This window comes from Cornus florida, unplaced genomic scaffold, assembly GCF_030987335.1.
Source record: "Cornus florida cultivar Cherokee Brave unplaced genomic scaffold, ASM3098733v1 CherokeeBrave_3.0.0_Hap2_Chr05, whole genome shotgun sequence".
Classification (NCBI taxonomy): domain Eukaryota; kingdom Viridiplantae; phylum Streptophyta; class Magnoliopsida; order Cornales; family Cornaceae; genus Cornus; species Cornus florida.
The window spans coordinates 99860357-99876643 of record NW_026775575.1 but is presented as its reverse complement, the minus strand read 5'-3'; the positions used below and the strand labels follow the sequence as shown (position 1 = coordinate 99876643).

The following is a 16287-nucleotide window of genomic DNA, read 5'->3' as shown; positions in this document are numbered from 1 at the left end:
TTTTGACAACCAGACCGTCTGGAGCCGTGAAACCCAGAGAGACAGAAAAAGAAGGACCGAACCTGGAAAGTCCTCCGCGCCGACGGCACCCAAGTCAAGGAATCCGCACCAGTACTGTCCACCTCCTTCATGGAAATTATCAAATTTTATTATCTTCACCAAGAAATTAGATTGCATAAAAGGGAAACCATGGACTATATGCTTATCAACAAACTAAAAACATATTTGATTTGGATTTAAGAAATAAGGTTGAAAGATAATTGTAATGACAAACACCGCGAACCAAGAACAAATCAAGAAACACGAGCGAAAAGTAAATATGCCATACACAAAGAACACAAAGATTTACGTGGTTCGGGAAACCCTACGCCCACGGTGTAGATCTGGCGAAATATTCGAAAAACAGGAGATTAAAAATTTCAACCTCCAAACCCTAGCTCTCTTTCTTTCCTATGATTTTCAATGTTCTCTCATTATCCCACTCTAAACCCTAAACTCCCTTATATACTGGACTACAAGAGAGTACTCTAAACAAGGTCCACAACCCGTAAGAGAAAAACGGGTCGTTTTTTTTTTTTTTTGGTTTGGTTGCAACCCAGGCCGAAACAAAACTCGGGCCACAACATCACTGTTACCCAGTAAGGGGGGGGGGGGGATAGAGTCTTAACAGAACAATACCAAATAATCAGTTTTAATGTTTATTTAAGCTTGACAATAAATATCCTTTGAATGCATAATGAATAATGAAAGACAAGCAATAATGATTAAGTAGTAAAGTAAAGAGAGAGAAAAGCAAACTCAGAATGCTAAGATTTAGCGAGGTTCGGAAACTCCTACTCCTCGGTTCAAGATCCCTCTTGAGACTTCCCAAAACCCAATAAGGCTTTTCCTTAAAGGTGGAGAGCAAACCGGTAGAAGAAGCACGCTGCTTCTAAATCTTCTTGCTAAGAGAATAGACCTCTCTTAGACTTCTTCTGGGTTACACCAACCCTTACAATAGTTTTTGACGAATATAATTGAAGAACGAAGAAACACTCAGAATTGATACGCAAATCAAAGCTCACAAGCCTATGGCAAATATAGAATATAGCAAAAGGTTTAAAGCTCAAATGATATGAATGAGACAATGATCAATGCAAGTTTCTTTTGATCACAAGGTTTTTCTCTCTTGATGTAATTCTCTGTATTATAATGAAAACCTTGATGTGTTTATATAAAGGCTTAATAGGCATTAGATAAGATTTCGAAACTTGCCAAGAATACCATTACAATTTAAAAAGAATCTGACTTTTTACCCATCTGATCGATCACATGAGTCATCTGTGCGATCAATTGAAGGCAAGTGATCGGACACATGCTTCATCTGTTCAGACAGTTGGAGCATCTAACCGGTTACATCAATGAAGTGATCGGTAGGATAAGATCCTTTTTCCCCGCACTTTCAAGTTTTAAAGCATCCGACTGGTTACATCAATGATCTGATCGATCACATGGATAAGTCACAATTTTTCCAGGCGTACTGTTTTCTTCATCCTATCGATAGTATGGAGTGATCTGATCGATCACTTTATGTCATCTGATTGGTTACATAGGTGAAGTGATTGGTCACATGATGTTTTTCAGAAAAATGAAACTTCACTGTTTTTGGCATCCTATCAATAATATCAAATAATCTGATCGATCACTTGGATCAATCTGATCAATCACATTACTGAAGTGATCAGTTACATCAATTATAATTTTCATTTTATATAGCTATCTGATCGGTCACATTGTATATCTGATCGGTTAGTTCAAGTGACAGATTTTGCTTGCATGATGTATGAAGAAATGCAAGATGAGCTTTAAACCAAAGGCTATAAACTATTATACCTCACAATTTCTAAACTACCCCTGTTGATGAGATGTGGGCTTTCCATTTTGCCATCCATTCCTTGATGTTTCCATGCCTTGTTCTTTATTGGTGTTCCTGTTTTACTGTATCTCAAATAGAGATATGTTAAAAACACTTTTTATCTTTTTTTGTAATCATCAAAATAGTAAGAGGTGTGAATTAAAGGCACTTGTGGCAACAATCGCAATACTGACACTCAAAATGGAAACGGTACGCAAGGAATAAATAAATGAAAGGTCTCAAAAGGAGGCTTTTACAACCTGAAGTTTCACAAACACTCCACTTGATTAATGTTGCAATTTGAAGATTGTAACTTATCTTAACAATTTTTTGCTTTGTTTTAATCATTATTGCATCTATGCTAGACATTTCTTTAATGGTTTTTTTACGACACAATTTCCTTTGGAAAAAATTATCTAAGAGAGGATGGCTTTGTTGCTTCCTTCAAAAATAGATTTGTCTCCCTAAAAACATTTGCTCTTTCTCTAAAAACAGTGGTAGCTGGATGGTGTTGATTGATGCTGCAAAAGGATGTGCAACGGAACCACCAGATTTATCAAAGTATCAGGCAGATTTTGTTGTCATCTCATTTTATAAGGTATACTTGTACAACTTCAGAGTTGTCCTTGCATGGATATAAGAAACTATTACATATTGATATTGGTGTTTAATCTGTATATATATATATATTTTCCTTTAGCTATTTGGCTATCCAACTGGACTTGGAGCTCTCATTGTTCGAAATGGTAAGCCACTAATTTGAAAGGTATTATACTTTCTTTAACATCATGTGATGGTGGTGTTGGTGTGCTTTTCGTAGAACACTATCTAATTAGTTCAAGCTTTGAATCTTTTATCTTTATTATCCTTCAAATCATGATATGACCTAGTATTTTGTTTACTGTTTCCCCTATTGCAATTCCACAGGAGCTGCCGAGTTACTAGAGAAGACCTACTTTAGTGGAGGTTTGTGCTATTATATCGTATCTTTGCAATAAAATACAGGTTCTGTATTGATATTACTTTGCTTCACCATTGAAAATTTTTCAGGCACAGTGGCTGCATCTATTGCTGACATTGACTTTGTTAAAAGAAGAGAAAGTGTTGAGGAGTTCTTTGAGGATGGCACCATTTCATTCTTGAGTATAGCATCCCTTCATCATGGGTTCAGAATACTCAATACTTTATCCATATCTGCTATATCCCGGTACATGGAAAGTTAGTTGCTTTAAAGAATGGAGAATTTTCTGTGGTTGTGAAGGAATGGAAGATACCACTTTTCATACAAACCCGCACACATGCTGACATACATGCATGTGCACAAGCACACCCTTCTATGTTTTGGTGTTTTTTAGTGTATAAATTCCTAATATGAATATGGAGTTGTAATCTCCAAATGATAAATATAATAGCCATTGAATTCTTGGTTGGTTTTTCTTCTATCCTTTAGTTGGCATTATATCTTCTTCTCTAAATCCTTAGTTAAAAATATGCCAAATAAAAAATCGTTAGCACATTCCAATTCTGGTTATTGTCCTAGCTAACAATTTGCCATGCTTTGTTTGAGAATTATGTATGTTTGCCTTGCCCTTATCCTGTAAGGGATTGGAGAATTTTCTAACGGCTCTCTCACATGTGATGGACATTAACAAACATTTACTTAATTGATTAAGCCTAATGGTGGCTGTGTGCTGAGTTACCTGCCTAGCCTGATAGTCCCATTCAACTAGATCAGTCCAAGATTTATTTTGTAGTCCGTTTCATTTTCTAGGATGGGTTTAGGCCATGGAAAGTCCAGCTCAGCCAGCCCAACTATTTGTGACATTTTTACCCTAGTAATCTTATTATCATTATCTCTAAGCAGAATCTAATTATTTTTAAAGTTACATACATTATATTTGATTAGTATCAGATATGTTAGTTTTGTTTTGTTTTCTTTTTAGTGTTGACTTCAGAATCTTTTTTGTCTTTTATTGTTATTATAATGCAAGGCCTAGGTATAGAGCACCCTTCTTATATGCAGATGATAATAGTGGCAATATCTGGGCTTGTGTTGTGGAGGCAAAGTAAAATGGAAAAACTAGGATGTCCTTTCCCTTTGAGAGAGATTGAGTTGTAAATGGAGGGATGATCATCACGTTAGGCAATATCCGTGCTTCTTTGTCATCATTTATCGCTATAAACGTAGAACGTTCAATGAGCATGCCATCGTTTTTTCCTTTTTTTCCCCTTGTTTTCTTTCTCCTTGATTGGTCAAGGAGAATGTAATCTATTTTCCTCTTTTATTTCCTTGTTATTTTGTAATTTGAACATAATATGTTTAACATAAGCTCTATATTTTTACTTCCAAGGCATACAACGTCACTTGCCACATATGTGAGGAATGTGCTTTTGGCGTTAAGACATGAAAATGGGGACAGTGTTTGCACAATTTATGGAGTACCTAACTCAAAGGTAAGTCTTGTAATTAAAAAAAAAAATTCAAAGAATTTTAATTCACATTGCTAGGTAATATGCTTTATCCCATTATTCTAATGTGCTTCTCTTTTTCTTTTCAAAATTTCTTAGATTTGGCTTGAATCTCTCTTTTGTCCTTTTAAATATATTATTCATACCTTTTTTAAAGATTTTTTGCCCCTTCTTTTTGTTGAAATTCATAGTTTAAGAGCAGCAGTTTGGCGCCTTCAGTCTTTAAGGTTCCTTTTACACCTTAGGAAATTAGCACCAATTGAGTACAGAATTGCAAGCACCAATGACTCAAAATTTAACCACACAGTTAAAATATTTTTTAATTGGTGCAAATTTCCTAAGGTGTAAAAGGAATTGCAAAACAGTGAATTGAGTACAGAATTGCAAGCACCAATGACTCAAAAAGGACCCCTAGAGTGCCCTTCTCTTCACCTCTAATCATTCCAAACCTTCTCTTTCTTCTCATTTCCATTAAAAAATCAGGTGCTACTCTGTAATCGTTTGCAATTTCTGTGCTAGTAGTCCACAAATTTTAGCTTTAGAAAGTGTGAACTTCAATTGTGACCCCGGTGATTTTTCCGTTAGTACTTAGTAGTAATGAATTAATCTCCTCCAGTTACTTTTTTGCAGCATGCTAAATCTCTAAATCCAGTTAAAATATTTTTTTTTTAAAAAAAAAAAAAAAATGTAATATGGGATGGAGGTCAAGTTTTATTACTGTTCGGAGAAAAATGTTTCCTTCAACGTCACCATACTCTATATAAGAATTGTTTTCTTCTAAAATCGTCTTGCTGAAGCCATGTAGAGAATCTTCAATTGCCAGACTCTTTCCTTTCTGGAATTCCTTACATGAATTTTAAAATTTTTTTAGGTGTACTTAGAGTTAATAAACTTTATGCAATGCATGTGCACTTTCTGTAAGTTTCATTTTGATATAGATTTTTAAAAATTTACTGATATAGGCTTCAAACATTTTATTTTAGGTCTCACGTAATGAGTTGGGTACCATAGTTTCATTCAACTTGAGAAGGCCAGATAGTTCTTGGTTTGGTTACCGCGAAGTTGAAAAATTGGCTTCTTTATCTGGAATTCAGCTACGGGTAAGCTGGTTTGGATGCATTTTTTCCGCTTGTAATTCAATTATCAATGTTTATGTTAATAAATATTAATCTTTGTCAAGTGAGTAGGGTGCTACAACTTAACAGATGTTACTCCTAGAATTTCTTCATTGCAGTATTTTTGGTTTTTTCCATATTAGTTTGTTTATCCATCTCAGCAACCTTTGTCTTAACCATACTCTTCACTGTGAATGCGAAACCTTTTAGCTTTTCACTATCCTGCTACTTGTAACTATTCTTTTCTTTTTGAAAAATAATTCTGCATCCATCAATGTAGTAAACGAGTATCCCTTTTTTAACACCCTTCCGGTCTTGTCCTTAAGCATCACCACTTGCGATATATATTTTTGTCCTCATTGGAGGATACCCAAGAGTAAATAGGACATAATATACACTCTCATACTATTTTTGAGGCATTTTTACATACTATACGTTTTAAGCTTAATCATATTTGTTGTATGTGTTCACTCTATGTTGCTGACAATTTAATTATTTCTTTTCATTTTATTTTTATTTTTTTTGGTTGTAGACAGGATGTTTTTGCAATCCTGGTGCATGTGCAAAGTATCTTGATTTGTCTCACTTGGATCTCCTTTCGAATATTGAGGTCTTAGTCTTTTTCTGATTCCATCACATGATTGTGGCTTTACTTGGTTTTTCCAAAGTGAAGTATTCAGGTATCCTTAACAATTCTAGTTCTTTGAATTTAGGCTGGGCATATTTGTTGGGATGATAACGATATACTGCATGGAAAACCGACCGGAGCTGTTAGAGTATCTTTTGGTTATATGTCAACCTTCGAAGATGCCATGGTATATGTTCCTATGTCTATCGGTGTAATTTCCAGTTATTTTTCAAATAAAAAGAACCAGTTTTCCTCATTATGATTTTCCTTTCTTCAGATTCATTGAGGAATTTCCAGTTATTTGAAATTTTAGTAAACTACATATTTTAGCTCATCCGTTTGAAATGGGAAAGAGCATCTCCGCATGCGGAGGTGAGGTTGAGTACATTTGACCCTCCCCATACCCCGCAGTGGCAAGAGCCTCGTGCGCTGGGCTAGCCCTTTTACTACATAGTTTAGTTGAAGATGTCACAATAATTTTCGACTTGTTAAACAAGAAAAAGTTTATTATTGGTCTTTTTTATTTCATTAGCCATGTAGGTAATATATTAAGATAATAGCTCTAATAATCTATATGGTGACTACATTTTGTATTAATCGTAGAGATGACAACAAATATTCGTTTGTTAAAACAGGAAAAATGGCATCACTTATTCTAATTGATTAGATCTTCTGGTTATATATTTAGATTATAGCTCTTATCAATCAATAGTTTTCCCTTTTTTATTTTATTTCCTAGTGGAATGTGTAGATATTTCAAATATTAGTAGGCTGCTTCCTCTTTTAACTATATGAGTTAAGTACAAACTTTGAATTGGTAAATTAGAAAAGAACAATTATGTTGGGTGATTGCTTCTCTCTTATAGATTAGCTGTTTGGTGGTATATCAAAATAGCACTTCTTGTTGATCTATTTTTTATAAGTTTTTTTGCCCTTTTTCCTTTTGCTTTTCTCCATTTTGGTGTGCAGAAATTTATAAACTTCATAGTGGGCTCCTTTGTATCATTGCCAACTCATTCTGGACATTTATATTCGTTGAGAGCAAGATCCATTCATTATCCAACAGAAGGTTATTTCTCACACCCCTTCTACTCTGCAGCAAATAAAATGATACTGATTTGATAGCTTACTGTTTCTCACAAGTCTCTCAAGCTTCTTGTTTCCCATTATGAATAATTACAGATATAGATGAAAATAAACAGAATAATTAGAGATAGTCTCTCAAGCTTCTTGTTTCTCATTATAAATAATTACAGATTCTTTTTCCTACTTTTGTTTCCATGCAGTAGACTTCCTAATGGAGTTCAACAGAGGTCTACAAATTCTTTATTTATCACAAGTATACCGCGTAATACGGCCTATTAATCTAGTACATTCTTTGATATAATTCTTAATATAAGGTAGCAGACTCTTGTTTCTCGCAAGTCTCTCAAACTTCCACTTGTTTCCCATTGTCGATAATTACAGATATTTTTTCCTGTCTCTTGTTTCCTTGCATTAGACTTCCTAATGGAGTTCACCAAAGGTCCACAAATTCTTTATCCATCACGATTATACAGCATAATACGACGTATTATTTAGCAATCCTTTAATCAAGTACATACTTTGATTAATTTCTATATGTCAAAGAGGTATCGGAATCTTACAAGCTTAGTTTTAAAGAATTTGATTGTAGACACTATGCATTCTCTGCTATAATTCCTAACAAGGCAAGACTTTTATAGGTCATGGGTGTATTAGATTTCTTTTTAAGGAATAGTGGGTCCAGACTCTGCATTATTCCATCGTCAGCTGACCTTTAAGGCATATTCCTTTTTGAGTATCAGAAATCAGAAATTGTACGCTGGGGTTGTTATGTATCATACTGGAATTAAGCATGATCTAAGATAGTTTTGTGACTTTTCATCATGTTGTTAAGTATGTCCATTAGAAGCTGAGAAGGGGATGACAGCTGAAGTATAGTACAGACTGTATTATCATTGTGAGAAGATGTTAGATTCATACGTTTGTTTTGTAATAATAATAATAATAAGGGTACATTACCCTGACCTCCTCTGAGGTTTAAGGAAATCGCCATCGGTTTAAAGTTTTTGAAAAAGATGTAGTCATCCTCTTGCCTAGTGTCACGGCCGGGTGCTTTGCGGTCCGACCAAAAGCTTAAGCTATTAGGTGGTGCTAACACCCAACGTTATATGCCCAAGACGGATCTGATGTGGGACAAGAATCCATGACATTCTCCCCCACCCAAACCCGTAATGCCCTCATTGTAGTTGGTCCACCCTGCCTAATCGTCCACCCTAACGGTGGGGGACCCGATATCCGACCAGGTCACCTTCGTGTGAGTGCTTGGTATGACACTGGATCAAGTATTGGGTCTGCTCTGATACCATTTGTCACGGGCCGGGTGCTTTGCGGTCCGACCCAAAAGCTTAAGTTATTAGGCGGAACTAATACCCAACCTTATATGCCCAAGACCTTCCCCATCCGGATCCGATGTGGGACAAGAATCCATGACACTAGGCTCTGAAAAAGCCCGGAATCATCAAGTTTTGACCAGGGCGCATCAACCAAGTATATGCCAGGCTCCTTCAACTAGGCTTACATAAAGCCCTCAGGCTCGTTCTTTTTAGCAAGCTCCAGGCTCAAAAAAAGTGCGCCTCTTATCTGTAATCATTCATCCATATTGTTTTCTTTGTATTTCTATATGAACATGAATCTACATACTTTGCACCAATCATGACCATTTTTGCAATGTATGTATGAATCCCCTATTTTTGCCTAGGTCATGTTTCTACTTTTCCAAATTATGTTATTGTTTCATTTTTACTCTCTATCCTGCATGTTTTTTTTTTTTTTTCCTAGTTGGTACTCACACACACTTGTCTCTTTTGAGACTTGAATCCCTGACCTCCCTTTGGGAGGTAAGAGGCTGATACCGCTAGGCCACTGCCTATTGGTCTATCCTGCATGGTTGTTTATTGCTGTTTCAATTATTTGTCTTCGTAATGCTCTTTGTTATCTTGGAGTTTGATAAAAAAAAATCCTTGCTTTTCATTATATTTTTTTATTGAGGATTTCTGTGGTATTATTTCATTTATTTTAGTGACGCAAAATAGTTATCCACTCCCTGATCCAAATTACAGTACAGTGACATCATTTAATTTTGTGTTTAACCTTTATGATTAACATCTGTATCATTTCTAAATTGCAGGTCCTGAAGGAGCAACTACAAGATACTATCTTAGGTCTATTACCATCTATCCAATAAAGTCATGTGCAGGGTTCAGTGTGGATAGTTGGCCTTTATGCAGTACTGGTAGCTACTTATTGGCTGCATATTATATTAGCCTTTTGCTTGTTAAATTTCATTTTAATATCAGTTAATTTCTCAGTAGTGCTGTGTGCTATTCTGCTAGAATCCCCCAAGCAAAAAGACTAAGGTTAACTGATACAACCTGTGGCATTTACTTCAAAATATTATGGTAAATTTTAAATACCGTGGAAAGAATGACTTCTTTGGAAAATGTGCATTGAATATTATGATCTATTTCCACTTCCAATGACTAAAGCATGAAATGTGAATAAGTCATGAATTATTTATATTCTGATCTTCTCTTCATCTCCAGCTACCAACAAGTGTGGAACATAGTATATTCTGATGTTCTCCATCTACTATATTCTACATTTTTTTACTGGATTTTCATAATTGATTTTAATGTAACATAGTGAGCCTATAAAGAGGGGCCATTGCTTGTTTAATGATTAAAGTGAGGGCTTTCTAGCATGAAAAAAATATGTTTTAAGTATAATGACTGAGGGAAGCCACTTCATGCTGTTGTGCTGGATCTTAGTTTGCTCTTTGGTCCATCACTTTACCTGGGAATTGATTGACTGGAAAAACACCTCGTAGTAGATTCTTTTTTTTTTTCTTTTTCATATTTGTTTTTCTATATCCATTGAGCTTATAAAGATCAATTAATGGAAATAACACTGGGTGGTGGCGCTTTTCCTTTCTTCTCTTTATTTATTTATTTAAATATATTATGTTATCTACTTACCAAAAAAATATATATATATTATATTATCTGCTAAAGATATGATTTGTTCAAATTTTACTGGAAAATAATGAAAGACAATAAGGAAATGTCCTTGAAACTTTGCTAATTCAAAGATAGGATGCCGTCATCTGAGAATAAGAATAACATAAAATGTATAAACTACAAGATTGTCAATAATTTTAATATTTGACCTAACTTTTTATGTGTGCTGCTTGAGGGTTTATAGAATGTTGATTCATAAGATACAGAATGTAGCTCGTCTTTAATGTGTGAAAGAATTATTGCCATTCCCAGCTTCAGAATGGGTGATTTCATAGTACGGCAATGGTTTAAATTTTTTATTGTGAATTTTTGAGCAGGCTTTCTGCATGATCGAGAATGGCTTCTCAAAAGCCTGAATGGTGAAATTCTTACACAGAAGAAGGTGAATTCTTATTCATAAACACCAGATGTTACATTTATTTGTATACTTCCATTCATCTGTGTGCATGAACTTTTAGTCCCAATTGTTTGTTTGCTTCATAATCAATTTGATTGCACATGCAAAACAAAACTATGAGTCTGTCTCCTATTACACTACCTCAGAATATGAACTTTTGAAAGATTGCAATTGAAAGGTATAATGTCCCACCTGTTGTTTTGGTTCATATTAAATTTGATTGCACATGCAAGTGAGTTCATTTTTATACCTCAGTTCATCTGTATGCATGAACTTTTAGTCCCACCTGTTGTTTTAGCTTATATTCAATTTGATTGCGCATGCAAGCAATACTATAACCTAGGACACTAGCTCAGGTTATGAACTCTTGAAATATTACAATTGAAAGGTGTAATGTGCTGAATTTTTTTGCTATGATTTAGGTTTCGGAAAAAGCGAGAGCTGTTCTCGCACAAGCATAGCATGTATTTAAATTATATGACTACATAGAAAATCTTTGCAGCTCTTTAATACTAAACAAGCTACCTGATCAGGAATTATTTACTGTTTGGGTATTTAGAACTGTGTAGAATTATAGTACCATCTAGGGTTTTTGTTTCCCTGAATTAGTATCTAGGATTGACAATTAAATTGTGGAAGACATAACCGCTGAATCTGTTGCATTACACATCTAGGATGATCATGGACGGAGATAAGAGTGTCAAATTGTCAATCAACAAACAGGTAGGGGTGTCAAGTATCAAAATATACATACTTATCAAGAATAATAAATAAAATTTTGACACAAAATGCAATTCCTCGAAATCGAGGCACAAAAACACCTTCGTCATTGGCACATATTATTCTATAGAAATCTGATATCCTTGTACACTAGCTCAGATTATGAATTGAAATATCAAGTGAAAGGTGAATTTACAATGATATAGTTTTCATAAAAAAAAAAAAAAAAAAAAAAAGCTTAAAAAAAGCTATTCTTACAAAAGCATAATATGCATCTAAATTGTCATATGGCTACATAAATATTCTTTGCAGCTTCTCAAGACTAATCAAGCTACCTGATCATAAATTATTCACTCTTTTAAGTAATTGTTCATAAATTATTCACTCTTTTAAGTATTTAGAACTGTGTATAAGTACACTGCTTTCTAGAATTGATGAATTAAATAGTTGATGACAAAACCCCTAAATCCATAGCATTGTGAATGTAGGATGATCATAATGCGATGCCTTTGTGGAAACAGATAAGATTCTCAAGTACCAACAAATACTCAGATGAGGCTGTCCAACATCAACATATACACACTTATCAAGGAAAAACAAAAGAAGTTTCAAGACGCGCATCAATTCCCTGTAACTTTAAAGCATAGTGGTTATGTTGAGGATCTAGAGGTCTAATTTGTTGTTGCCACATGTTATTCCTTAGCTATGGGTGAACTTACAGAGATTCTAACAAACTGTGATTTTGAGGCCCGAATTTGGTTCCGGGTCGTATTGCGACCCGTTTTGACCCGACAACCCGGTGATTGCCCTTTTTTTTTTTTTTTTGCTTGTGGGTCATGGACCCTAATTAGAACTCTCTTGTAGCCCGATATAAGGGCGTTTAAAGTTTGGAGTGGGATATGGAGAGACATTGAAAATCACATAAAAGAGAATGATAGCAAGAACTAGGGTTTGGGGCCTGAAACTGGTAATCACCTAATTTTCGCATAGTGAAACCTTTCGCCAGATCTTCACTGTGGACGTTGATACGACTTGTGTCGAACCACGCTAAATCTCTGTGTTCTTTGTTTGTGGCATGTTTATTTTCTGTCATGTTTCGTGATTGTTTCTTATGTTCGCTGCGTTTGTCTTAACACAAACTATAGAGCATAGACATAGACAGAGCACGGTACGAATATATGACGATACGACTAATTCTTAAAAATTAGGATACGGATATGGCAAGGACACATCAATATATATTGTATAATGGAGATATATGTGTATATATATTTAAAAAATACATACATTTGTATGTATTTAGCAAAAAAAAAAAAAAAATTGTTTATCATATTGTATATATTGTTACTAGCATTTCCTTATTTGTTCAACCTTGAAGTATTTGAGAAGTATACGTGTCCAAAATATCTTACAAGTATCGGATGTGTAAGAATTTTTTTTTTTTTAAAAAAATAAAAATTCAAATTATGGATATTTTTAGAATGTATTGGTCACGACGAGTATTCAAGTAGTGTGGGTATCTGACACAGTCACGATAGGGGTACGTCCCCCTTGTAGGAGTATATGTGCTTCATAGATAACGAATGATAGGCAATAATTGGAAATAATAATATTTGCTGCCAATTTGGCTTGAACATGAAATAGAAACTCACCATTTGCATACTGATGAATGAATCTCATTCAATTTGTTCAATCTTCAGTGGACATCTGTTTGTCTCTCTACTATATAGATATATGATTGATATGTGGAAATAGTTTTTAAAATTTGATGTGTACATGGAGTTCTAATTCTTCTATATTTCGGTTTGTAGGTTCCAGAAATGTGCTTTATTAGTACATCTATTGACCTCAATTTGGGAATATTATTTGTGGAATCACCACGTTGCAAAGTGAAACTGCAGATTAAACTTGAATTAGATTCATATGTAGCTGGGAGAGATGCCATGGATCTACTTGCCCAGAGGTTTGAGACTAAGTATTGTCATCTTGTTTTATGTTTTATCACCCTTTTCCTCTCAAGTAGATGGCTTTGTCCATCATTTAGATATTGTACACCAAAGGGCACTTGCTTGACAGACTTAAATGACATGGTACGGACCTGCACCACACACCTCAAGCAATTAGGATCTGGCAAATATCAATGTGGATTAATAGAGTTATATAGTTGAGTAAATGTAAGCATAGGATGAGTTTCCAGATCTAAATGTTGCTTTATTATTAAAGTATTTTTGACAATGAAAATTAAAAATAGAAGAGTTTTCTTCGCTGTCGTGCTTATGCACCAAGTTGACTGCTAGTTGGGGGTCTTTGGACAAGGCACCGGAAGTTGTCAGTCCACGTTGTTTGTTCTCTTTATTATTTTAGCTACTTACAGTTCCTACCTGTTGTAGAACCACAATGGTTTCCCCATAATTTTAGTAAAAAATATCCAAAGCTAAAAAATCATTATCCAGTATTGAACTTGCTTATGTGGGGTGCACCGAAGGGAGAGATTGTATACAGATTTTAACCTTGACATTTCTCTTGCACAAAGTGGTTGTCATCCGACTCAAATCTATGTTTCACACTTGATAGCCTGATCTTTTATCATTGTCCCCCAAGCGATGACCCCTAACAATCATGATCTTAAAGTCTTTAATAATTTCTCTCTTAGAGATCCAAGGAATTTTAAGAAACCAGAATCTCCATTATAAGTTACTTTTTTCGAATCAATTTATGGAATCAGCAATCCATCAAAATTGAATAGTATGTAATTCTGATCTGACGGTGATAGTCCTGAGCTTATATAACCCCCAGTGAATGGCCCATGCTAAAACGAGAGAGAGTTGCCCCTGTCCCTGTCTAATGATTTAATGAGAATTTGAAATTCATTTAATTTTTCCTTATGCTTCTGTTTGTGAAATCAAGCAAATTGGTCAAATAATGTTCATTTAATGTTGGATTATATTTTGACAAGTAGTAACCGATTTTTATCAATTCATAATTTGATTGTGTTCATTTATTGTTTGAACCTCCCAGCACAACTTACATTGCATATGCAATGACATATTGCTTTGTTAATTGTATTCTAGCTTTAAAATGATGACCTGGATATTTTTGGTTGCAATTGTACTAAATTTAATAATATTTACAAGGACATACCTTTAGTGCATTACCCAGTGTGTTCCCTGCCCATGTGGGGTGCTGGGAGGAGGCGACTACTGACAAACTTAACCTATGCATTATTTTACATATAGTGGCCACTATGAGACTCAGACCCACAACCTCATGCTTGTTTGTCTGAGTCTTCACCATTGCCCCAGACAATGACCCCCTTATTTATAAAGACCTTGATAATACAATAAGTTTCTCTCTCTCTCTCTCTCTCTCTCTCTCTCTCTCTCTCTCTCTGTGTGTTTAGATGTATATTATAAAGACCTTGATAATACAATAAGATACTCTCTTTTTTTCCTTTTTCCTTTTTTATTTTTTATTATTTTTTTTATCTTCCTTGATTTGCATTGTTGAATCACATGTTTAAGATGTATTTGTGAATATATGTTTTATATTTTTGATCTTTATTTGATGTGCATATATTTACTTTTTAACTTTAGAACATTTCCTAGCACTTTCTGTCTTCTTTTTTTTGTTTGGGTGAGGGTGTGCGCATGTTTTTCTGTTCATTACATTAGTATCAATTAGTAATCCCAGTTTAGTGAGTCCTTCTGTTGTAATAGAAAATACTAATACAATAGGAAAGAACTGCCTTTTTTGTATACCTTCCCCAGTTCCGTTGCTACCACTGGCTTTATGACAAGATAGGGTATCAAAAGGATCTCGGAGATCTACGAAAGCACAATAGCCAATATCTTTCAGAAAATGGATTCCCATTCAATGAGTGCATAATCGCATTGATAAGCTCACACTAACCCATCAATTTGGATCCAATTCAAGATTTTCTTTGAGAGGTATCAGGAAAGAATTGGAATGTTATAGCAATTCATATAAAAAGAAAAGGTTCTCTATCGGTTCAGCACTTTAGCACTTGGTACTCAAACATTGGCTCGAACCAATAACCATCTTTCAACTAACCTAGCTTTTTCCAACCCTCGGGATCAACATGCCTTTCGACCTGATCTTAGGCCTTGACTCATCCTCCGTGGACGAACCCTGCGAATAAGTCCTTAGGTTTTCGGGGCATTGGATTCTCACCATTGTTTGTGTTCCGCAGTTCGACATTCTCAGTTCCGTTTCATCCACCACTTCTTGCGCTGGTTCTTCCCTCTAAGGCGTAACATTCCACTACTAATGTATTTTTACATCCCTGAACTTTTGCAAATTGCCTAGCCTGTTCATCTTTGATGCAAGAGTACACGATCAGTGAGCTTTTATGCACTCTATCAAGGGTTGTTGCTTCAAGGCAAACCTCTTGGCTGTCTCTGCACCCCTACCTCCTTTATCACTAAGTGGTCATTTAGGGGCAGTGGCTGGTAATTAGGGTTGTTTCTCTCTCAAAGATGAAGTTTATCCCCCATTGTCTCACTGGCCGACCTTGGTCCCTTTTATTTTTATTTGAGGTCATATGTTTAGTATTAGGAGTTTGCCTAGTTTGCAGGCCACGAGAAGTGGGAAGGGGAGGGTTGTGTGGAATGTATAGTCCAGAGAGAATTCTAGACCATAAAAAGTTTCAGTACAGCTAATAGTTTAATCTAGTAGTGCTAGAGATATTACCTTGGAATATCGTTGCCTTAGAGAATTACAAGTATGGTCTATATTGTGCTTGGCATAGATCAGTCTTTGCTTATGCCACAAGGAAGTCTATATAAAGGACTCTGTGTGGAAGACCAAAGTGTTGCTTTATTGGCAAGATACACATTAATACATATAAAAAAGTGATCCCTAGAAATCAGGGATTACAATAACTAATAAATCCCCAGCTATTAACAGCCTGTACACGATTTCCTTATACAAGGAAAGAATCGTAT

At 35.1% G+C, this 16287-nt stretch overlaps 1 protein-coding gene across 2 annotated transcripts in view; it reads left to right on the top strand.

The window, feature by feature from the left end:
* The window catches only part of LOC132307953 (molybdenum cofactor sulfurase), a 34458-nt gene that overhangs the window by 15520 nt on the left and 2651 nt on the right, over nucleotides 1–16287 (top strand). For both annotated transcript variants that reach the window (XM_059805862.1, XM_059805861.1), the window contains exons 7-18: nucleotides 2390–2492; nucleotides 2595–2640; nucleotides 2822–2860; nucleotides 2945–3101; nucleotides 4246–4348; nucleotides 5347–5463; nucleotides 6011–6088; nucleotides 6192–6293; nucleotides 7076–7175; nucleotides 9318–9422; nucleotides 10524–10588; nucleotides 13135–13286. In XM_059805862.1, coding sequence (XP_059661845.1) covers nucleotides 2390–2492; nucleotides 2595–2640; nucleotides 2822–2860; nucleotides 2945–3101; nucleotides 4246–4348; nucleotides 5347–5463; nucleotides 6011–6088; nucleotides 6192–6293; nucleotides 7076–7175; nucleotides 9318–9422; nucleotides 10524–10588; nucleotides 13135–13286 — 1167 coding nt within the window. The remainder of the gene's footprint in view (nucleotides 1–2389; nucleotides 2493–2594; nucleotides 2641–2821; nucleotides 2861–2944; nucleotides 3102–4245; nucleotides 4349–5346; nucleotides 5464–6010; nucleotides 6089–6191; nucleotides 6294–7075; nucleotides 7176–9317; nucleotides 9423–10523; nucleotides 10589–13134; nucleotides 13287–16287) is intronic.